The sequence below is a fragment of the Leptodactylus fuscus genome, chromosome 10, assembly GCF_031893055.1.
Source record: "Leptodactylus fuscus isolate aLepFus1 chromosome 10, aLepFus1.hap2, whole genome shotgun sequence".
In the NCBI taxonomy this organism is placed as follows: Eukaryota; Metazoa; Chordata; class Amphibia; order Anura; family Leptodactylidae; genus Leptodactylus; species Leptodactylus fuscus.
This window is the reverse complement of record NC_134274.1, coordinates 24831078-24856003: the sequence shown is the minus strand read 5'-3', so window position 1 is coordinate 24856003 and position 24926 is coordinate 24831078. Positions and strand designations below refer to the sequence as shown.

General features: G+C 44.0%; 1 protein-coding gene across 5 annotated transcripts in view; it reads right to left on the bottom strand.

Moving 5' to 3' along the window:
• Positions 1 to 24926, bottom strand: part of ATE1 (arginyltransferase 1) — a 51792-nt gene that overhangs the window by 4287 nt on the left and 22579 nt on the right. For all 5 annotated transcript variants that reach the window (XM_075257533.1, XM_075257532.1, XM_075257534.1 and 2 more), the window contains 3 exons: positions 9415 to 9447; positions 6500 to 6681; positions 4860 to 4959 (listed from right to left, as the gene is read on the bottom strand). In XM_075257533.1, the coding sequence (XP_075113634.1) occupies positions 4860 to 4959; positions 6500 to 6681; positions 9415 to 9447 (315 nt within the window). The remainder of the gene's footprint in view (positions 1 to 4859; positions 4960 to 6499; positions 6682 to 9414; positions 9448 to 24926) is intronic.

The following is a 24926-nucleotide window of genomic DNA, read 5'->3' as shown; positions in this document are numbered from 1 at the left end:
ACAGTTGCCTCTGATTCCGGTATAGTGGCCAGGTGCCGGTACTGCAGCTCAGTGGTAGATGAATTGCATTATCAGCACCTGGACATTATACAGAGCCAATCGCTTCATCGTACAGCTGATCCACGCAGGGACCACAGGTTAAATTCCTGGAAAACCCCTTTAAGGAGGGGACTGGAAAAAAAAAAAGTGTATGCGTTTGCTTAAAGATGAAGACTACGGCGCAAATTTCTCCTTGCTTAAACAAGGCTTAAATGTAATTTCCAGTGTTTCATATGAGTGATAAAACTATAATTCGGCACGGAAGGCAATGCATTAAACAACCGCCTGCTAACGTTCATATAGAATAAAATAAAATCCGCAGATTAGAATGAAAATTGATGGAATTTAAAGTTAGGGATTAACCGTTTCTTTCTTTATTCCAGCTCTTTGCGGACGAGGGTGACGTCTGTTAACAGCCGAGGCGAGCGCCACTTACCGATGATCTATGGCGATCCGTTAATACGGCGTTAAGAGGGGATAAAGTGAAAACATAAAATGCTGAAAAGAATGTGGGCTGGGTAATCTGATATAAAGACAGACTTGAGTTTCAGGCCTCGGCACCTAAATCGACAGAGAAAATGCCTGTCAACTAATTTCTGTTTGGTAAGCAAACAGTCTTTTTAAGTAGTGCCATATAACCCAAATATTGGCACGCACACAGCATGCCCCCGCACAACATCAGAAGCAGGCAGCAGCCCTGACCCCCGCCCCCACCCCCTCCCCTACCCTGCATTCTGGAGACATTTCAAAGGGAATACTGTAAGGGATTTGTTGAAGGGTCTGAAAATATTGTTTGTTTTGTCATATCCCATCTAGGAAAGGGTTGCAATGAGATCAGCTTTTAACAAAGAGGAGATTTAACTCAGCGGAGTCCACGCAGGCTGGTACAGGGAAGGTTAAGCATACGGCCATTCTAGCATTCACATCTGCAATCTGTTGCTGCACAATGACCCCTGTTGAGATTTTATTAAAAGGGTATTAGAGCAGCTTTGCAAGTTTTCGGAGATCCAGTCGCTGCACAAACAAACTTTCCACTAAACGGTCATCAGAAGAATATTAGTGACGGGGACACCTCGGGGGGACCGAGACAAAGGAGGGTTTTTTTTTTTGTTTTGGCTATGAGACGCGTATTAAAAATGTCAACGCCATTTATTGTTATACCTATCGTACGTTCCCAAACTGAAAACATTCTAAAAAGTTTTTCTGCCACATAGGTGCAATGCAGTTTGCAAGCCTCAGCTATTTATTCCGCTTACTTATATAGCGCCAACCTATTCCGCAGCGCTTTACAGACATTGCCAGTCAATGTCCCATATAGGGCTCACAATCTACATTCCTTATTGGTATGTCTTTGGAACAGGGAGGAGACAGGAATACCCAAAGGTAGCCCACACGAACACGGGGAGAACATACAAGCTTCATGCTGTTCAAATGTTGTCCTTGCTCATATGCAAAAATGTCTTGGACAGCTTGTATCAGCCTATCTAAGGATTCGTGCACACCACCGAAATTTCTATAGGTATAGGACCAACATTTCTATTGGCCCATACACACCGCCGTAGTTTTTGCAACTGTCCAGGCCACACTTAAGAGCCACAAAGTATGGAGCAGGTTCTGTACCTGTCCACATTTGTAGTTCAGTCCATTCAATAGAGAACCAGGGATGACACCCGGATACCAATTTAAGTTGGAGGTCCCACGTTGCGGAAATGCAGCTTTCTTTGTGGCAGATTTTGTTGCATTTTTTTTTTTTTTTTTAGCTAAATCCAGGAGTGGATTGAGCAAAAGGTAGAAATAAGAACTTCATATCTTTCTCCCATTCCTCTTGGCTTTGGGTCAAAAAACCGCAACTAAATCTGCAGCAAAAGAAAAAAAAAGTCTAGAACAGCCTAGAACAGATTTAGAATGGGTTAAAAATCTAAAAAAAAAAAAAAAAAAAAAAAAAAGATACTCCTCTTGCAATCTCTTTCTGGGCCCACTGGTCTCTATTGCCTCGTCCAGGGTACAAATACAACAAGGGTTTGTGTATACATCCACCTACTATGAACGTATGATGTCCATGTAAATCAGACAAATCACGACCCGACTTATTTTCAGGTAATGATTAGTCCATGATTGATTTGTAAAAAAAAACTGATCGTCTTATTAACCCCTTCCCTCCTCCAATTTTCTGACTCTGGGTTTGTGAAAAATGGACATGTGTGCCATCTGTGTTTTTCACAAACCCAATGACTTTAATGGAGCTCTGTGGTCCATAAAATGGGACACGAGAGCAGCTCTCCACTCTTTTTCTAGAAAAAAAGAAATGACACTTGCGTGCGCCCATTGAGGTCAATGGGTGTGCATGCAATTTGTGAATAATTCAGACATCACACAGCGATCAGGCTTTTCCTACATACAGAGATGGAACCAAGAAGTAGGGATCAATAAAGGGATTTTTTTTTTGTTTGTTTCCAACCCTTTCTGGGCTCCTTTCACATTTTTTTCCCTGCCAGGAAAAAAAAAAAAAGAAGTTGACTTCCTAGCAAGTTACTATACACAAGTCGCAAAGTCTTCAAGTTATTCCATATAAGGTACGAATGTGGACCAAATTCCATTATTAACCAATTATATAAATAGTAAAAAATAAATACAAAAATAAAGTTTTAATGCCAGGCACACTGGGCAGAGATGAACACATTTATATGTAACCTGCGCTGGTGCCATCACAACTGTGTGAGGTTTCCAACATGGCCAAGACACACATGAAGCCGCGAAAACTAATTCTTGTTTATAGTTCTGGATAGTTGTCAAATTTTCTCCAGGAAAAGGATCATCGTGTGTATATATTAGTGTGTACCTGATATACAGTATGTAGCTCTGCAGAGATCTTATGAACCCTGTGCATCACTCTACGGTGCTCCATATAGCAATGCTTCTAAGGCTATGTTCATATTTGGATTGCAATCACCACTTTGGAGACCCAGTCACAGTGTTCATTGAAAATTGGTGGACGAAAAAGTGCCGCAAGTCCATTCCATGATAGTAAATAGGGTCTGTTGGGCGCTGCTATTTTGGCAGTGCATGCCTCCGTTGTTCTGGTCCTCCGATGGACCACAATAATGGACGCAATGGCGTAGATGTGAACATAACATCAGGGAAACTAATTTGGTAATACAGCATCTGGAAAGCCTTGCCAAAACCTTACTAGAAAATCCAAAAGGTAAAAAAAAACAAAAAACTTCCATGTGAAATTAGAGACCTATAGTAGGAGCCCAGCAAAGCCTATAGGCACCATATAGTCTATTGGCAATGCCATCAATAACATCTCAGAAATGGAGGGACATGTGAGTATATAAGTCATCTAATCCAGTAGGGCTCCATTTACACAAGTGTGTGCTTTCTATTATTTTATATGGCCCCCTACACATGCCTATGTATTATCACGGGTTCATGAACCCAGGGGCAAAACTCAAGGCAAGTCCTATTCCTGTCCGAGTTGCCGGTCAGGCTCACTGTGGAAAATTGCCCAATCCTTTTGTTTTTGGATAGATAGGCCATCACCAGATCAGTCTTCTGACAACAGACAACACACTCAGGTATGTGTATCAACAGATTGTTGTCGGTCGCGGGCTATCTAATGTGTATGACCGGGCTAATAGGTGTACGAGCGGGCTACCTAATATGTGTACGACTGGGCTACCTAATATGTGTACGACCGGGCTACCTAATATGTGTACGACCGGGCTACCTAATAGATGTACGACCGGGCTACCTAATAGGTGTACGACCGGGCTACCTAATAGGTGTACGACCGGGTTATCTAATAGGTGTATGACCGAGGTAACTTCCAGTTTTATAGTTTTCTTACAATCTGAGAACATGGCCCTTGGTCCAGCAAGGACTGTCCACCCCAGGTTTCTATCGCCATCTACACGAGGCTTATATTTGCTTGTCTTCAGAGGCAGACGTAACACACTGAGCGATGGTGGCAGTAAGAGAAGAGGCGTACTAGGGAATGGGAGCCTTGGCTTGGCCGCTAACCAAAGCTCTGTAGGGCATTCAGCGCAAACACTGCACTTGTTAAGAATTTCTGGTATGTAACTATACTTCACCCTCTGTAAAAACAAATCCAAATAAAAAAAATTCAGAGCCCCAGAATGCTTTTATGTTCAGGGATACAAAACAGACATGAAACAGCTCGGGCCGTGCCGTGTTACACATCAGGTGGCCAGACATTCATGACGCGTCTATAGTGACAACACTGTCTGTCCTACCCGAAAAATTATTCCGTTACCAGTTATTATTAGACCTGGTCAGAAATGATGGCAACGACAACAGGAAAGTACAATGGGCTTTGTTACACAAACCGACACAGTATATTTGTATGCGGGGGTCTCATCGCTCAAGCACTACTTCTCCAAAATCAGGCACAGCCACCACTAGGCCGTGCGCCTGCTCTGACATTTCAGGAATCATTTATGCAAGTAAATTGGCGTAAATGATCTTAAGTAGCCTCGCCCATGCCATGGCTCCCTTGTGGGCAAGTGACGAGGGCAGTGCCGAACAGAAAAAAGTTGTGAAATTTTGCAACCTGAACAAGGCATGAAAAAAAGTCACTTTTTTTTTTTTTTTTACCAGAAAACTGGCATACTTGGCATGGTAACTGTAAACGAAAAAAACTATTATCCATAGCAACAAATCACAGCACAGCTTTGACTTCTGAAGAGCGGAACAAGAAATAAAAGCTGCCTTATGATAGGTTGCCATGAGCAATAAAGACAGCTCCCCCTTGTGGACAGTGTCATAAATCTGCCCCGTTATTAACACGCACGGCTCACCTTGTAACTCATCTTCGGACAGGAGTGAATATAAAAGCCCATGTAGTAGTAGGACAAGTCGGACGCCTTTTTTTGCAACTCGCGGGTGAAAGCAATCTCTCTAGTGGGAGGAAATAAAATAAAAACAACAAAAAAATTATGGAGAACTGCAAAATAATGTGATATCTCCTAATGTCATCTCCACAATCAGAAACAACCAATTATGTGACATCCTGAACAAACAATTCCGGAGAAACCCTTCTTAGACTTTTGGGTTGTGCTGTTCCTCTGTTATTCCTCCTGGAAATGTATGAAGAAATGAACAGCTGTAAAAAGGGTTTGATGGTCTCAGCACAATCTGACGTTGCTTGGACAGTGTGTAGGGATATGCCCCCCACTGACAAGGGGAATGTTAACATTCAGGTGTCCGCTTCTTTATACATATCCAGGAGGCGTAACAGGAGGAAAATAAAAAAAGAAGTCCCGTAATGTTTATTTTTTGGAATATACAACTATTTACTTAGACTGACATGTCAGGAGCGCTCACTTCTCCTCTATGGCATTCCATTCCCCTGGATTTTACAACAATTAAAGAGGACCTTTCACCATATCTGGGCACATGCAGTGTTATATACTGCCGGAAAGCTGACAGTGCGCTGAATTCAGCGCACTGTCGGCTTTCCAGATCCGTGCCCGGTGTAAAGCGCTATCGGTCCCGATACCGTAGCGCTTTACAGTCAGAAGGGTGTTTCTGACCATTAGCCAGAGACGTCCTTCTGCCTCGCGGCGCCAATCGCGCTGTGCTGTGGAGCGGGGAGGAACGCCCCCTCCCCTCCTGATAATGCTCGTCTACGGACAAGCTGTGTGAGCAGAGGGAGGGGGTGTTCCTCCCCGCTCCACAGTACAGTGCGATAGGCGCCGCGAGGCAGAAGGACGTTCCTGGCTAATGGTCAGAAACGCCCTTCTGACTGTAAAGCGCTACGGTATCGGGACCGATAGCGCTTTACACCGGGCACGGATCTGGAAAGCCGACAGTGCGCTGAATTCAGCGCACTGTCAGCTTTCCGGCAGTATATAACACTGCCTGTGCCCAGATATGGTGAAAGGTCCTCTTTAATGGGTCACATCTAATTCTTACTAGTTACAAGTCTTCTAACCACTCCTAACAGGGGCCTCTCTAGCAAAACGTATCCCTTAAGCACAAGACAGGGGATACAAGTGTCTTATTTCAGACGTAAATGATGGAGAGCCGTGAATACCCGCGAACACCAGAGGACTCCATAGACTAGAATGGGGTCCATTGGGTGTCCGGTGTTTTTAACATGAAACCAGTGGAGAGGTTTTTTTCTCCACCAATTTTTGGCGGTTTATCCAATAGAGATGTGAACTTAACCAAAGTTTTTCTGTGTGCCTAAGTTTTCTGTGTGACTGGAGCTGTAGTGCACAGGAGTGGCATCCATTCAATTCACTTTAATGGGATTGATGCTAGGGTTTACACTGGCACCGTGATCTCCATTGTTTGGGTTCACTATGGGACCCAAACAACGGAGAGCCGGATGACTTAAAAAGCAGTTACACTCGGAGCCCATTAGACCTCACTGACTATAAATCGGGTCCGTTGGGTGCCTGAAAAAAAAGTCCTCCTCGCTGTTAGTTCTTACCGTAGTGCAGAGTATACACCTAGAGACAGGTAGGAGTAGTCGGGGTCATAGTAGAGGTATACAGACGAGACACAGTACGGAAGGATGTCAATAACTCCCACTGCAATGATCTTCCCATCAAGCCAATACTGCTGGTGGAAGGAGCCATAACCACATGAGATGCCATCTGGCCGAGTCTCCGGCTGTTGAGGAAATTATTTTAATGTTAGTAAAATCGTAACCACATCTTCTAAAAGTGTAAATGTCCAATGTGCTAATGGCTAAAATACTAATACATGAAGTAAGGAAGACCTGGCCCATCTAGTCTGCCCTCATTACCACTTTATCTTCGGGTAGACATGCTTACATTCACTTATTGGGGATTTCTCAACTACATCTGCTGGAAGTTTGTTCCAAGGCTCAACTACTCATTCGATGAGAATATTTCCTCCTCACCAAACAATTTCAGATTGTGTCCGCTTGGCCAGGTCTCAAGAATGCGACACAATATCCCAGATGTGGTCTCACCAGTGGGATGACGATCTCTCTTGTCCTACTGGTTATATCTCTAGCTATACATCCGAGCAACCCTGCTGCATTGATTTCCCTCATAGCTGGTCGCCCATCCCATCCCAAACGCCACTTCCTAAAAACTCCCAAAGAATTGAATGGTAGCATACATGCCACAGGGCCCCTCCCGATGGCTTATGGCGGTATCATCTCGAGGAATGTAAACTGTCATTAAAGTATTCTATGTATTTCAACTAGACACAGCAAGGACAGGCCAGGAAGGTCTCAAATCTGTACAACCCCCTTCCTAAACTTCCAAAGCAAAAATTGCCCGGGGTCCTTATTTCTTTGCCAGCCAGATCGTGTATTCTGTCCGCCAGTCTCTACTGGATTATTGGGATAGTCTTAAGAAGAGAAATCTCCAGAACTAGTCCGATTTAGATCTCTCGGCTGTAAGTCGCTTTGTTGTTTTGACACTTCATAGGGCAGTGGGGAAAAAAAACTAAGTCCATAATAAGCTGGTGGTGGAGAGGGAGGCTGGTGAAGACAGCAGGAGGGAGGCTTCGCCGAAATCTGCAGTTAGACACTGTGATGTGATTTACTGCCACCGATTGTGAAACAGCATGAAATGTACTATGCAGGGAAATGAAAGGGACCAGCACGTGGAGAGGATTAGTACAATTTGCCGTTTCAATACGTATATTAAGCTTTGGGTTGCCATAGGTCTCTTTACAGCTGTACAATGAGATAGAAATCCAAGAGGCAGAGGAATTAAGGACAAGTCACTGGATTTACACATTGATATTTTCAATGTTACGGCGAACAAATAAGCGGCATCTGTAAATGGTCACGAAGATCAGAACTCTGAATCGCCACGAAAAGAGTTGTCTAATTCTAAAAAAAATAAATAAATAGATGAAGTGGCGCCCCTCTCGTTCACAGGCCGTGTCTGGAATTGCAGTTCAGGTAATATTCAATGCAAGGTAACAGACTACGAAGAATAATTTGCAGTCAGGTCATATAGACATGTAGATCTAGAAAGTGACTGTAGGGAATTTTGAGACGGATTGCAAAGTTGTGCATTGACACAATAGAAGGTTGGAAAAAAGGAGGATATTCAATAAATAAATACATGATGGCTATGAGCAAAGCTGCTGGATTTTCTTGCAATTTCCATTAGTGGCATGTTTGATAACTTTACAATGATAAGGCCTGGTTACAAGAGAGCAGACAAGAGCCGCGGCCTCGGTTATTTAATACGCAGCATCTCAGCGCTTGGATATGGTTCATGGAAGCGCTTATGTAAATAACAGACGCAAGGAGGTTGTCCGCATTCATACCTCCACAAAGAGAGCAATGTCCCGGGGTAAAAGGGGAGGAACCTGCAAAATGCAGGACACAAAATAACTACTGGACCCCTAAATAGAAATTTGTAGGCTGGAATATAGAGCAGCCATGTGTGACAAGCCACAGCAGGTCTACAGGAGACATCATTGTGAAGTGGGCCTTCCTGTGGAGGCCATGGACTTGGGATCGCTGAAGCTTGGGTTTCCTGGTATAGACTACTTTCCATTCTTCATTAAAGAGGTTTGGTTTAGAGGGACTCACGAATGTGTGAAACTTCAAACGTTCCAGCAGGAAGTCAACCAATGGCTAAAGTGTCCACAATCAGATGGGAGATGTATGAAGGACAGTAGCTGGAGGACAGCCATGAGGATACGGCAAAAAAAATGCCTAAAATGCATTAAAATATTCATGTCTACACTCGTTCTGTTTGTTTAACCCTGTTAAGCCCATCTTAGATAGCAGGATGGAGGGAGGGAACTTGAGACATCTAGCTAGGGTCAAGATAAGACAGAGGGGAAAGTCCTGCCTGGCATTGATGAAGTGCTAAAAAGTTTTTCCTGTTACCACTAATGAGCTGTAAAGACATATGTGAGCAGAGGACATTGGGCGATATGTTCAGGAACTGCGACAAAGCCAAATCAAGAATGTCGTGTCAGTAAATCAAAAGGCGTTGGGTGTTTATAAGATTGATTTCCTTACATGTTGTTAACACGTTCCGAACATTTCATCAAGAAAGTAGAAATTAAAAGAGGGGAAACAAAAAACCAAAAAACCACATATATATTATGCACAGCCTTGGTTGTGACCTACAATATGCACGAGAACACAAGTGTATATAATAAAGCACATAATCCATAGTTTTGATCAACTTTAGGTACCATGAAGTTCAAGTCTTTTCTATAAGAAAAAAATCGACAGTGTCTATGTGGCAGTATTCACACAGCGCTACACTACCTGAGCCTTACCCACTATTTACTATATATATGATAATCACAGTATTTGCATTGTGGTTAGATCTGACAATGAAAGCCACAAACCCAGGTCAACCAATCACCTTTAAGAAATGGACAAATCCTTACCTCCAATGGAGAATCACAGAGGAACCTCGTGAACTGTCCCGGGAATCGTCATGGAAGGAGAAACATGGAGGGAAAGAGAAAGAATAAAGTCACAAACCAAAAAAAACAACTGTACGGTGCCTACCTGCCGGAGGGTATCTAGTGGAACATTTTACTGCGGTGAACCTGTATACTTATCACCCTATGTATATGTATGTGTGTGACCAAGCCACACAACTGTCCTATCATATGGCTTGTGTATTTATACCCTTTGTATGGGACTGACGGACTGAATGGAGCGGTGAATACCTGACTGCCATCCCATTCACAGGACCTCCGCTCTCATGATTCAGCATCAAATAGCAATATTGGATTATTTGTTTTTTAAATAACCCTGCCTTGTGATGTTCCCATATTACTCTTCTTGGAGATCCGTGAATAAATGGACAACTGAGTTTTACCATTTCCATTGTCAAAGGGGTGTGTCCTTACATTCTGTCAACAATGATTGGACAATGACAGACAGTAGGTTTCCTTTTGACACGGGAAAAGGTTATGTCCATTCATTGTATTCATACATTTCCAAAAGAATAAATGGGGTTGTCCAGGATTTAGGGCAAAATGTCTTACCCATGCCCCACTCTCTATTGTCCAGTCCCCTTTCCCTCTCCTGCTGGGACTTGTTGTGCCAGAAGCGAAGAGGCTGACATGACTGCTGAGAACTACTGGAGGTCTAAGTACGTCTAAGTAGTCAATACTAAGGAACCATTGACCATCCACTTCCATTGGGTCACGTGATCCTCTCCACTTGCCCGGGCATAAGTGGGAAAATGGGTAGACACTAAAATAGAGTGGCTAAAAACAGGAGCTGTCTGGTATGCTTGTAGATTCAGTAGGTGGCGCTACTTCTTGTGACTGTTCATATGAGGCACCTGCGTCAAATCAGGCAAGTTAGGGGTGCCTATAGGAGAGGCATTATTAAACTCTACTTCAACACTTGAATATGCCAAGGCCCCAGGAGTGTTATCTGTGATGATCCAAGACCACAAAGCTAACCCTCCCCGAAGCCAAGGTAAGTGCCACCTATTGGAGCCACGACACACTTGATTTAAACCATGGAGAACGGGATCAAGACTGGACAATGGAGTTCCAGGGATAGGAGAACATGATTTTTTTTTTATTTTTTTTTTTTGACCCATTCCAGCAACCCGACTTTGCCGTACCTCCTGGAACATCACAATGAAAAATTCTAAGACCAGATGCTCCAATATTGTTATTTCACAGGGAATACAAAGTAGTTACCAAAACTACTAAAACCAAGTCGAGAGCGGCCGGTCCTCTAGGAGACGACGACCACTCATTCGGAAGTCGTGCGAGAGACAAATTAAGGAGGGCAAAAAAATAATCTCGCCCATTGTTAACGTTTCATCGCAAAGTCTCAACAGGAAATACATTATTTGTCTCTGTTTTGACACAACCCTCGGAGTAACCCTTTGTGCCAGGTTTTTATCTCATTAGCAATTAGCGCTGTGACTTTTCTCGCTTGCTCCGAGTGCCGAGCGCGGCCTCTCCGGCAGATTAAGAGCAGGAATGTACTCGCAAGGAACCAGAAAGAGATTAGTCATGTTCTGATAGAGAAGGCTCACAAATACAGTCTATATATGGTAAGCCAATGGTTTACTCCAAGTGTCACTTCTCTTAATGCGCTTCTGCTTTGCGTCCGTGTATGTTTATTTCTGGACAGTTCAGATGTAAATTTACCACTCGTGGAGCTGGATTTTTTTTTATCTAAACACTGAGAATTTATGCTCCTGGACATTCACTTAAAAGGTGATGCAGACCCCGGGGGTTCTTTTTTTTTTTTTTTTTTATACAAATACCCTACTATATCGGTCGCTATAAGACAGCTAGATATATAAACCAGCTGAATGAAAATTTTCCATCTTGGTTTTGTATAATGCTTCCCCATCAATCGAATGTACTGTCCTGGATGTAAGTGAGAAGATGTTCCCGTTTCCATGTGTTATGTCCCAAAGCTACCGCCACCATTGGTAAATTTTAGGGTCACCTATAGGGTTGTAGAGTTATACAGCACTATCCATGGACTCTAACACACAAGACCTTCAGAAGACAGGCTCGGAGAATCCTATTATGTTCATGGACTTTATGGATCTAATAAGAAGAATTGCAGCATGTGGGAAGTAAATTAGCAAACCACAATAAAAGACGCATAGCTAGGAACGAGCAGACATATTTCACCACATGCCGAATGAAGGAAATTAACGCTCAGATCTCAGATTATGGAGAGATTTCAAAGAGCTAAAAATTCCACCGCCTAAAATGTACTTGTACAATTGTCCCAGCAGCCGGATTGTGGCAATACGCAGAGAAGCTGTATAAACCATTCATGTAGATCTATATATAAGAGCCATCATGGAAGCAGTCGTAAGCACAGTGATGAAACGTAAAGGGCAACAAGCCACAAGAGATTTTTATAGTACGGGGTATTGCCAGGTCAAACCATCGACTCAATTTTTCCACAGCCTGACTACGACTACAACGCATTCAGAAATGGCTGACAGCCAGTGTCAGACAAGCAGAAAAACTTTTTTGGACTCCGAGTTCATAACTCTGGAATTGATTTTTCATGAAGAAAACCAGTCAGCGGGTATGGGAACACTAAACCACTAGTAAGTCCATGCGCACCAGCAGTGGCCCTAAATATGCCTATGCTACACCCGTCTCTCCAGGGTGCTAACGTGGACATATTAACACTGTGGCACGTGTACAGTACACCTAGCTTTCAACATACAGCGCATGTGCAGGTGCTGGGAACACTACAGAGGAGTATTATGGAAATCCAGGACTCATCTCTCTGTAACTATTAGGCCCAGTTCACAAGTTCCGCTTGGGGACCCCCTGAATGGAAACCTATGCGCATTAACAAATGACTAGCTAAGAAACCACACGGACCCCTCAAACGGAATACCAAACGCAGATGTGAACCGGGCCTTAGGCCAAGACCCCATGTTGTGGAAAGGCTGGGTTTTTTTTTTTCTTGTTGCAAAACAAAAACACCCCAGCATGTACACAACATGAGGCCTTAGCCTTAAAGGTTTTACTTAAAGAACCTCCAGGGCAGGAATACTTGATGTAGACAGATTTGGGACACCAAACCACCAGGGCTTTATATCCCCAAACCTGCTGACAGGTTCCCTTTTATGGATCTAAACCTCAATTCAGCGAATTAACCCTATAATTCCAAGTAAAGTTGGAAGCCTAATAATAGTACTTTCCTTCTAGACAAATTGTGTACGCTTCCACCACAACTTCTAGAAGGTTACTGCAACACTTCAACCTATAAAGCGCTGAAAACTGCTGCATAAGGAATTCCAATGCTCAGATTTTAAGTGACTACTATGACAACAAAAGCCAGAGAGGTAAAAAACGCCATATACTCTGACAGCCATATTAATAGTCTGCCCTGCAGGTGAACTTTCTACAAATGACTGGCGGTTCTCCAGTGATACATAAGGCTTTCATAAAGACTCCTGAGAGGCAAGGAAGCCTGTAGCAGGCTGAACAATAAAAGCAGACAGTAGGGGTACAATCGTACCGGTTCTTCAAAGCTTGGTACAGTCTGCCCTCTTTATAGGGCTGGCACTGGACGGGCGCTGTTTGCTCATTTACAGTTCCAGGAATAGACAACTTTAATCCCGCAGCTGCAGGAGGGCTTGGCATGGCCGGCCAAGGCATATCCTGCTGCCCTAGATTTTCCAGGTCTGTTAAAAAAGCAGAGGGTACAAGCCATTTCACACCAATGCAGGGGACCGGCGTACTGTGATGTCTGTAAATCTTTCAGCACGTCCGTCCGTGAGATGTTCATGGCAGCAGAATCCCTAAGAGGTCTGGATAACCTTACTCACTGCTACTAGTGCAAAGCAAACAAGACCATCACAGCCAAGGCTTCTCCCGAACAAGGGGGTGCTTCATTTATGGAAAATATCATACTTCAGTGTCGGAGCAGACTACACGGAGCAGACACAGGATCATAACATAGATCAGAATCTACATGTGACCTTCCAAGTTATTTACCAAGTGGATTCCCGAAAGAACACGTAGAAGAGTCCATCCTGACTGTAAACGTGACAAAAATAACTAACCAGGCTCTGGGATTATACCGAACCCTGCTGGGGAACCACTAATCCTAAATAAGGGCCCCTTCACAACAGAGCTCATTGATTTTAATGGGAAACGCGCGTATATCGGCATATCCGTGCGCTTCCCATTTAAATCAATGGGCTATGTTTTGAAGCACCGCGCTCAGACACATTTATAAATGAGCGGCGCGCTTACGCCGTGTGAAGCCTAATAGTGGATACGTAGACCAGAGAGCTTTAACTATTTCATGAGAGCGCTTTTTGGGGGGGATTTTTTGGCATATGCGGTTCTGAAGGCCATAAAAAATAAAAAAAAAATTAATTTGTTCAGGTCATTCAAATAGTTTTTGCATTCTTTTCCATGATACATAGCATGTGATTTTTATAGAATTTTTATTTTTGCATTTTTTTAAAAAAAGATTTCATAAAATATAAAAAAGGAGGTGGAAATAAGTTTACATTTTTCCTTTTAATTACCGTAGTTAATTATTAAATTTCTAGTCACAACCTCCAGTCGGCACCTGGCTCGCCACATTGTGCAAATGTGCGCAGAGTAGGACAGGCACGAATCAGATTTCTGACATGAGTTATAATGGAAAGCTACCCCCGTTTCCAACTGGCGTAGATTTCCATCTTGTGCATCGACGTCAAACTGATATATAAAGAGGCCGCAGCTTCTTAATACAGCTTCCGTTCACTGCGTCAGTCAAGACTTTAATTAAGAGCTGTTTCACATCTGCGTTCGGAGAGTCTGCTTGGGAACCCCCTGAATGGAACCTATCCACATAAAAAAGCAGGTTACCTAAGGAAACCTGCGGACCCCATTCTAGCAAATCCCATGCCCACTTCGCTGTAAAAACCGAGGTGTGAACATGCCGCGATTTCCAAAACCGGCCCGGTTTTGGAAGTTGCAGAATGTCAATTATATCTATGGAAAGACATAAATGTAACAAAGTCAGTGGAGGAAAACTCTGCAAACTTTCTGTTTAAAGGGGCTCTATCAGCAAAATTTTGCTGTAAGAGCCCCACATATGTGTGAATATTGAGAAAAATGGCGCCGGAGTGTGCGCAGTAGCTACAGAGGGAGCGCTAATGCACACACGCCGGATTTCAACCAATTGGATTTGAACCGCTGGAAGAAGATGAAGACGAAGCCGGGGAAGAGCCAGGACCGGAGGACGTCGCCGAAAGAAGAGGTAGGCGTGCCAGAAGGTGACGGTGCACGTTCGGGTATGATTTACCTATATGTTTTTATAGTTTTATTTTAAAACGGGACGGGGGTTTAAAATAGGATTAGCGGTGCCTGAATGGCCTTTTTAAAGGCTATTCACGCATATGTGGGGCTCATACAGCAAAATTTTGCTGATAGAGCCCCGCGGTGCAAGAAGAACCATGACGCATTGCTGCCACAATTTTTCCCGCAGCGCTTTTTGGCTGCGGGTCGTCCCGTGGGGCCTTAGCCTAAGTCGCACCCTTTTCCAGTATTCCATCTTCCATGAAGCCACACCCCCTTGTCAGACAAGGTATAAAAACACATAAGCATGGTAACAAAGCATGGATGCTAACTTTAAAAAAAAAAAAAAAAAAAAAAAAAACAACCATAATTCTGGCACATTTAGAAAATCTTCCACACTCCGTTCCTCCTATCACAAGTCCCATATTCCCTGTGTGTAATAAGCGTAGGTAAGGAATGCTCAGCGCCCATATAATATTTCTGCTTTTACCCCTCAATTGACGGGTAGCGACAAGAAACAAGAACAGTTCTCGTGACCTTGACATCTTGAAAGAAACAAGCACAAGCACAATACCTGCTCAGTCTTCATCTTGTTACAGTTATTGTGTCCCGTAGAAGGTAGAACAATCCACTGGCAATAGTCCTTAGAAACACAAGATTATAGGGCTAACAATTGCCAAGCCGGCAGAATAGGCCGTTATACGAGTACTCATTCTCCTTAAGTGGCTGTGAAATCTGGCGATTATAATTAGGAAATCACATGCAACTAGATACGCTGGTTAACCCCTAGTGTCACAGTTCAAGTCTTCCCCCAAGTCATTCCCACTAGGCTGCTAATCCTTCCCCAGCCGGGATAATCTCCGCAGTATAAGGTTCAGAAACACAGTAGGGTAACGGGGATCCCATCTTTGAGCTCACACCAAACCCATTAAAAAAGGGACAAACCCCCAAAAAGTCATGAGGAGACATAAGCGTAAATATCTCCACCACAACGCTGTGACTGGCCCTCAGTGGTTCCAGACGTCTTCAACAGGTCTGAAGAAGACCAGGAGTAGCACTAGAGCCCAGGAGAGGCAAGTATCACTTTTTTTTGTTTTTTTTTTAAATATTTGCTCACTTCCCATAAGCCTGAACAGACTGCAGAGCATATTAGCAGTTCCAGTTCGGAGGTTTTTGATCCAAATGAAACCGCTAGGCAAACCTTGCGAGACGAATCTCGCAAGGTTGACCCAACATCTACTTGAATAGGGGTGTGTTTTAAAGGGATAAGGGCTAAATAACCACCATTGATTGAGGCAAAATGCCCAAAAAGTTAGATCATAATGGCCTAGACTTACTTGAGGGGGTCTACAATGTATTGTGTAGTATCTAAAAAGTGGTCCGAGGAAAAACAACCCTTAAGGATCAGGGGTAGCAACTTACACGACTTATAGGATCTACTGTAAGAGCTTGAAGTCTGACACACACACGTACATACATGTACACACACACGTACATACATGTATACACTCATTTACCTTTTGGAATATTAAGAATTGCTGTCTCTGGACATCTTAAGTGCCTGCTTTTCAGCACCAAACATACATTTACACTTGAGACGAAGCACATCATGACATATAGCGATGTCACCTAAATGTACAAGTGCTTGGTGTAAGTGCCTTCACATCCCACTACACAGGGCTCCTTTCAGAACATCTGTTCCTCCTTAACCCAACACCCATTACTCCTATCTGAAGGGCTCTACAGTCTGCCTTACTAAAGTCTTAAGCTGGAAAAATTAAGATAAGTGATGAATAAGCGTGGGGAAAGTTCTGGCATGGTAAATGTAAGTGCAATTACTAGCCGCAGTTTTTGTACTCCAGACTAAGCTGTTAAGAGTATGATATACATTGTGCAGGGCCCGGCAAGGGTACTGCGTGACACAGGGATTTAAACATCCCCAAATACAGGGTCGCTGTGTCATACAACCCTCCCCCTTAGCTCCTGTGCTTACCATTTAAGAAACATACTCTATGCACAGTAGATTCATTATACAGCAAAAAAAAAAAAATTGACTGTTTTCAGTCCCAAGGATCCCATAATGATCGAAGGCCAAGACTGCAGAAGGAAAGGAAGTCCAGGCACTGCAGACATAATAGGGACACTGAAATTTGCCTGTATAACCGCCATCCATATAAACTAGGCAACACCTACGGATGGCAGTGTCTGCCAAAAACATCACTGACCCTGTAGACAGCCAAGTCTGTTCTCAGGTATTAAACATACCTAAGCTAGACTTAATAAAGTCCTCAACTGGCATAAAAGGACCCTTAATAAGGCTACGTTCACATTCGCCAAGGAGACTCCTTAGCTATGTCTGGCTGAAAAATCGGCAGAGGAAAAAGTGGACTCGTTTTAAAAATGGGTCTCTTGGCCAATGGATTCACCATTGTGTCACGTGGATTCCATGTGTTCCCGCTATTCACAGAAAGTTCCTGTCCCTCTGCCGATTCACAGCTTTCTCTCCATTATTATACATAGGGAGAAGTCTGTCAATCAGTGGTGTGAGGGATAGCCTGCAGCCCATAAATGTATATCATTGAGATGAATCTTGGCTCGCCGTACACCAGATAAACTGTGATTTTTGTGAAAACTACTACTGGGGTTGAGCCGATCTTGAGATTTCAGGATCGTTTTTAAAAACTGATTTTCGATCATTTTCCAGCCGATTCCGATCGTGAAATTTGCTCGATCGCCGATCAGGATCCCGATCGCTCAACCCCAAGGCTGCCTTCACACGGAGTAACGCCGGGCTTGTAAAAATCCTCATTCACAGCCGTACACGCGAGCGCTGCAGAAGGCTCCCGAATATTTCCCATTCACTTCAAAGCCGGCGTTACAAGCGCTCCCATTGAAGTAAATGGGGAGTGTTCGGGAGCCTTCCGCAGCGCTCGCGTGTACAGCTGTGAATGAGGATTTTTACAAGCCCGGCGTTACTCCGTATGAAGGCAGCCTAAATGCAATAAGTCATAGGTAGGGTTGAGCTGATCTTTAGATTTCAGGATCGTTTTTAAAATCCGATTTTCGATCATTTTCCAGCCAATCCCGATCATGAAATCGTCGATCGGGATCTGATTTTTCCCGATCCCTCAACCCTAACTACTACATATTATGAAGCGACCCGCACTATAATAAGAGTCTGCTGATCTATAAGCATATCCCTAGTGATAAATTCCATTTAAAGGGGCAATCACACACAACCCCTTTAATAGAAGAGCTGTGATGAAGGCAGCCAACACGTCTGAGTCTGCTCTTTGACTATGGGCCAGCTATACATCACCGGTAGCGGCCAAGACAAACAGAGAACGTTGTCCTGTAGCCTTAGTATAAAGTCCATAAAAGGTTAAAAAGTGTCACCGAAAAGCACTAAGTCACTTCAGGTTACATGTTAATAAAACTAATGCAATCTGTATTACTAAAATTAGCCCAAGCGAAACCAATACTTTAAAAACCATAAACCAATAAAAAAAATAAAATAAAAAAAATCTTTCCCTCCCGAAACTCTCCTCGAAAGCTGTGAGGGATTTGAGCAGCAGGTTTTTTGGCACATTTATGGAGCGAGGGGCTCAGCATGAGGCTGACACAGCATTTCACAGCTCCCTGGTTCTCTCCACAGCTTTCACTGCCAGATCACTAACCTCATCAGAATGAAGAGCTCGATATGGTTTACAAAGTGCACGAGGAACGTCTTCAGAACAGAAGGAAAGGTCAGGAACCCTTCCCAAGATATTTTCTTGTGAAAAATATTGAGCTCTGTATATGGGAAGTCAGAGGCGGTGAGAAATGCTTCTGTCTTCACGCCCGGGGTCCTCGGCAGTCTCTGCTAGATGTCTGATCACTTGGCTTAAAGGGGTTGTTCAGGATAATGATAACCCCTAAACTAAACTCCCACGCCCCCATCTAACTTCTAATTTACTTCAATTTTAAAAAAATTATAACTATTACCCATATCCCTGGAGCGGTCATGTGACCATCCCAGGGGCACTTTCTGATAACCCGGTGACGTTCAGTTTCACCGCTTCCGAAACAGAACGTCACCATTGCTCTTCCTCCTCCCCTATCCCTAGCAATACTTACCATGCCTTCTTGTATCCGGGGACATCTTCTAGCAGTGGGCGGAATAGCTTAGCTAGGGAGACGGGTGGGAGGGGCTAGTAATGGGCAAAATCTATAGTCAGTGAGAGTGGGAGGGGCTAGGCTTAGTAAGACAGTGAGGGTGGGAGGGGCTAGGCTTAGTAAGACAGTGAGGGTGGGAGGGGCTAGGCTTAGAGAGATGGAGCAAGAGAGGAGGGGGGCGAAGTGAGAGCGAACTAATGTAATAGCTACACAGGAAGCTGCAGAGCAGGAAGCTAACACCACATAAACAAAGGCAGAGGATTCCGCAGCAACCAGAGACTCCCAGAAATCACTCCAAACACTACTAAACGTATATGGGTGACCTTTCTTTAAAAAAAAAAAAAATTCTGATAACAGAGATGTAAAGGTCTGCATTGTGGCTGTATAAAAAAAACCGCAAGACATTTTTGTATGAAGACTTTATGAAGGGTGTCACAATTTTTTACATAATAGGCAATCCCACACAAACCTCCACTGCCTGTGTGTTTTCTGACCCATCATCAGAAAGCCACGGTGATGTGAGCGGGCAAAATAATTGTTCCCATCTGTCCACACTATACTTGTAGGATGGTCATTGTACATTTCAGAAGACTGCTCAGAGAATCCGAATCCGCAATACTAAAGAATGTGAAGACTCAAAGTTCTAGCAGAAATGGTGAAGTGAATTGACGTTTTCCGCTCCCCCTGGTTTCCTCTGTATTGAAGGACCACCTTGTGCAATAACCAATATTGCCATAAAGGGACCTCTATCCTTGTCGGACTGCCAATGCAAATACACTGCCCCACCGCAGCGCTTTAGTGGTTTCTATTTACAGCAGCCAAGGAAAATGGAGGATGCTCACGTTACACGACTTATACAAAAAGTGCCAGCAGCAGCGTATCATTCCTCCGACTTCATAGCACAAAACTTCTTTCTGGTCTATATATTAATCTGGCCTGCTGTCTCGTAAGGAACGCACTTGTAATAAACTGGATGACAAGGGGCTACAGAAGGCTGATGGTCTAGGTGGGTCAGAGGACACAAGAGACATAAAATGCGAAATATTAATACTCAGATCACTTGTAATAATCTACAAATACAGAAATTCAGATTACAAAAGGTATCGAAGCAAAAAAAAAAAAACCCTGAAAGGAGCCTAAAAACATTAGGCAACATTGGCTGAAGGGTCATCCGACAACCCTCTCTTCTCTCACAGTCCCATACATTTACAACATTCGGCCGAGGATGCATACTTTCGGAGAGAAAACTGGTGGTCTAGCTATCTGTGAAAACCAAAGGATTGGGCATGTTGAATTCCAACAGGTCCCACCTTTCTCTCCCTTGATATCTGCTGACTGCTAAAGACTAGAAAAACTGACAGACATTAGATGGCTGCCTAGTCTTGCCGAAATCCTGAGAAACTGTGAAAATGAAAACCGATGGAGAAGTCATACATCCATCCATCCGTCATCCATCTTTCCAAGGCACAGACAAATCTAAGAAAAAGCTAAATTTAACAACTTGGAGGGTATGCACAATTTTGCAATTATATTTTGTATTTGCGAATGTATATAAGACCTGACTGGTGTAAAAGAGGAATTTGAAACAGCACTGCAGCCTTGCAGCGATGGGTTCCTGGGTTCGAATCCTGCCAAGAACATCTGCAGGGGGTTTGTATGTTCTCCCTGTGTTTGCATGGATTTCCTCCCACACTCCAAAAGACATAGTGATAGTGAAAACAAAGGAATCTGCTCCTAGCGTCAGTGACTGGAAAGCAGCTCCCTATAGATTAATACCTGCTTAGGGCATAGTCTAGAAAAGAAAGCCAGTATAACTCCTCCAGAAAGACTTCTTGGTAAAATTGGTAGGTTACCAAGAAGTAACTGTAGATCAGACTACAGAGGTCATTTGTAGTCTGTTACCGTGGAGACATAATGGCAGTTGTAAATGTAGATTTGATCCTATCCTACTAATTGTGAAAGTTTGTGGGTTTGTGTGTTTAGAGGTTTGTTCCTCAATCACTCAAAAACGGCTGCAGGGATTTAGCTGAGATTTGGCACATACATACATTGGGACCTGGAAAGAAACATAGGCTACGTATTTAACCGGTACATGCCCACACCTCGCGACCGCAAGCCCCGAACTGCAAGGCTAACGGAGCTGAGATGATGTCGTCCATTCTGCTTCAGGCCCGCGGGATTAGGTGGGCGGCACTACGAATGTTGGACACGCTGGTGAACATGGCGCATACTCCATGCTCCCGAGTGCCCGGACCGCGCGCCGTCCTTTTCGGGAACCCGCACGTGCATCGCCTGTGCCGCTCTGACTCCATCGGTGGACTGGGGGGGGGGGGGGGGGGTAGCAGGACTGCTGACGTGAGTGAGCGCGCCGGTGGGTAGCGGGGCCGCAGACGAAGTCAAAGTGGGAATGTTGACGGGAGTAAGCGTGCCGGTGGATCGCGGGGGGTATGATTGGGGTTGCCGCGGGAAGTGCTAGTGTAAATATAATTTTTTTTTTTTATACAAGATGGATCGAAGCAATAAATTAAAATGAAAGTGATAAATGACCACTTACAAGGGAAGGACAAGCCAAGTAATTGGCACTTTTTTTTTTATTTTTTAGGGGAAATGCCCTAGTCTATTGCGGACTATGGCGATATACTTTAAAGTTATAGCAATGCCCTGCTGGATAAATGCTATTTTTTTCACGTTCCAAAAGCTTACAAGTCATTCAACAAACATGCAGAATAGGATGGAAGGAACCAAAGAATCAGGACGTGTTTTGACTCTAACCGATGCATACTTCTTCTTCCTATAAAGCCTTGTGCCACTTGGCAGTACACGCTGGAACTGCAGTAAAGTCAGAAAAACCCTCACTCACACCTACTCTGCCATTTTTACTGTTTGAAAAGTTAATAAACTTGTTACCTTATGAAACAAAGGCAGCTTTGCTTGAAATCGAGAGCGCCTACTATTACAGGACCTGACGTTCTTACGGTGCGGCAATGAGATTATAAAGAGGCTCAGAAGGCCGCGTACAGGAATCGCATAAAGTAAACTTTATCTAGAACATTACACAGTGAATATCTGCAAAGCACATTAGGGCAGAAGTCATTAACGCTAGGCAGACCAAAACCCCGAAGAAAAGGCGAACTGTGGTGCCGCCTAACACAGCCTGCAATTAATAAGAATTAGAGAGACAAAACAGAAGCCGCAGCGGTTCATGTCTACGCAAACGATCAATGCTTTTTGTGTACTTTGGATGTTGCTGTGTGCGAATGTGCCAAAGAATCCTCAGCAATACTTAATTGAAGAAAGGCATTTGTAAATTGTAGGTGTGGTGAGGGAAACGGAGCTATACAGAGGCTATATAGGTCAGACATTCAAATGTATAGCAGGCAGGAGTAGGATATAGAAGAAGGGTAAGGAATGGGATTAGACATGATATAAGGTAGCCTTCTATCTTCGTAAATATATACATTTGACAAATTCTCAAGCATTTTTTATATACCTTTGCAATGCAATGCTTTTCTTTTAATCATCCTGAAAATGTCTAAATTAATTGTCAACTGGGTGTTACCATGTTTCTGGTCAATAAGGATGTGCCCCTGCAGAGTCCATGATGTGCCCCTGCAGAGTCCATGATGTGCCCCTGCAGAGTCCATGAAGAGCCCTTGCAGAGTCCATGAAGAGCCCTTGCAGAGTCCATGAAGAGCCCTTGCAGAGTCCATGATGTGCCCCTGCAGAGACCATGAAGAGCCCTTGCAGAGTCCATGATGTGCCCCTGCAGAGTCCAAGGGTACAATTGCACACAAGAATTTTGCAGATTTGATTCCAGGTAGAGATGGAAGCAAAACTCTCAAAATGAAGAGCCCTGTTCGATCTTGATGCAGAGTCCGTTGTGCGAGACCCTCTGCCCATGAGCCCCAGTGAGTGGAAGCCATGGTGGAAGATCAGCTTCCCACCGCAGGTAGGCAGAAGACCAGAAAATCGGGAGGAATCGGAATCAGAAATCCACCTCAATCTCTCTAAATTTTCTGCTATGTGAATGAGCCCTAGTGGGGTCTTCTGCCTCAAATCTGTCTCCGAATACTGTCCCTATGGAGTGTCAGAGCCTCAGATACATGAGGGGTAACAAAGGGTGATCTTTACGCCTATATCAACTACAGAATATGCAGCTCTCCCCCCCCCCCATATGCCAAAATAAAACCCAGCAAACATCCAGTTCAATTATTTCCAGAAAGAACAACAAAGTGATGCATATTTCAAAGAGAAAAATGCTCTAAAATCGCTGTTTCATGGCGAATGCGAGTATTTACTAAAGATGGTGTGTCGGGGAGCTTTTGGACCACCTGTAGACATAATGCAATAAAAGCAATATTAATATCCAGTGAAATACTGTCCCAGCAAAGTAAAGGAGATTCCAACGTTATTCTACACGTTGCATTGAATTTTTTATTTTTTTTAATGTAGATTGTGAGCCCCACATAGAGCTCACAATGTACATTTTCCCCTATCGGTATGTCTTTGGAATATGGGATGGAAATCCATGCAAACACGGGGAGAACATACAAACTCCTTGCTGATGTTTTTTTGCCCTTGGCGGGATTTGAACACCAGGACTCCAGCGTTGCAAGGCTGCAGTGCTAACCACTGAGCCACCATGTAGCCCCCTCTGTTGCATTGAATTTCTGTGCAGATTTTCACTTCTTTCAATGTAGCAGCAAATCCATATATTCCATATGCAGATTTTACTGCCAATTCAGCCCCGGGATTTGCGGTGAAATAATCCACCTTGCATGCTGAGTCTATTAGGCAATAGTATATTTAGCAGTTCCCGAGTATGACGCAGAGCACAGGGGCATCTCTAATCCCCGGCCTCTGGCTCTTCAGGTGTTGCAAAAGTACAATGACAGCCACAAGCATGCTGGGAGTTATAGTTTTATACTAGCTGGAGATCCGGCACGGTCCGGCAGGCCTATAATTATAATAAAACAGTAGACTATATGCCCATGGGTCTAGAGGGCAAATGACGGGGACTGGGAATACTCACAGTAAGGCACGTGATGCAAATAAGAGCTTCTAGGTAAAACAATCATGCAGAACAAAACTAATAAGTGTGAAGTTCAATGACCTGCACCATAAAAAACCCCTCAGATCATGGATTTCTTATCCATAAAATATAACAAGCGGAGGCCACCATTTACACTTGTTTTCTAGCTGCAGCGAGCCTTGGGGTCTTGAGTAAAGGGTTAAATAGGAGTGTAGAGTGGGGAGGGGGGAGAGATGGAAAGAAGGCATTCCATCACTATGCTGGCCTGCTTCCTTGCACATGCTGTTACTGCACAATGTCAAAGCTGTGATTGTCCCTAAGAGCCGGATCGCGCGGGGCCCGGTGTGCTTGCCTCCTGCATTTCCGTTTCATTGGCCGGTGGCTGAGGTTTAGAAAGCACGCAAAGTGTACCCCCCTCTAAAAGGGGTTGGGGGGGGGGGGGTCGGATGGCTGAGCTAATGTAGTACAGGAGAACAGAGGAGCGCTTGTTCACCTTCTCCCAGTGCACTAAATGGAGGCACGGAAAGCAGGCTATATTTAAAGGTCTCGCCTGTCCGCAGATCTAGCATGGCGAACAGGGACCGGACTGTGTCTCAAAATAGCGTAGGGTGAAAAAATGCTCATTTGGTTGCGATAACAGCAGGTTTACAGCATGGCAACGGTTAAAAAAACGTCAGGACAAAATGTCCAGCGCCAGGCTCACCATGACTGACAACTAATACAGATTGGTTGGACTTACTCACCTGCATTATACACAACATTAAAACCTCCGTATAAACCATCCCTTGACCATTAGCCACCAGTCCGCCATACTTCCCAACAAGCCCACCATTCGTGATATCTTACTACCCCCACACGTAGCCCATACAGATAGATGTCAGCCACCTTGACCAGACCCTGACTGATAGGTGACAAGTGCAATATAGGCCTCAGCAATCACATATCGTAACAC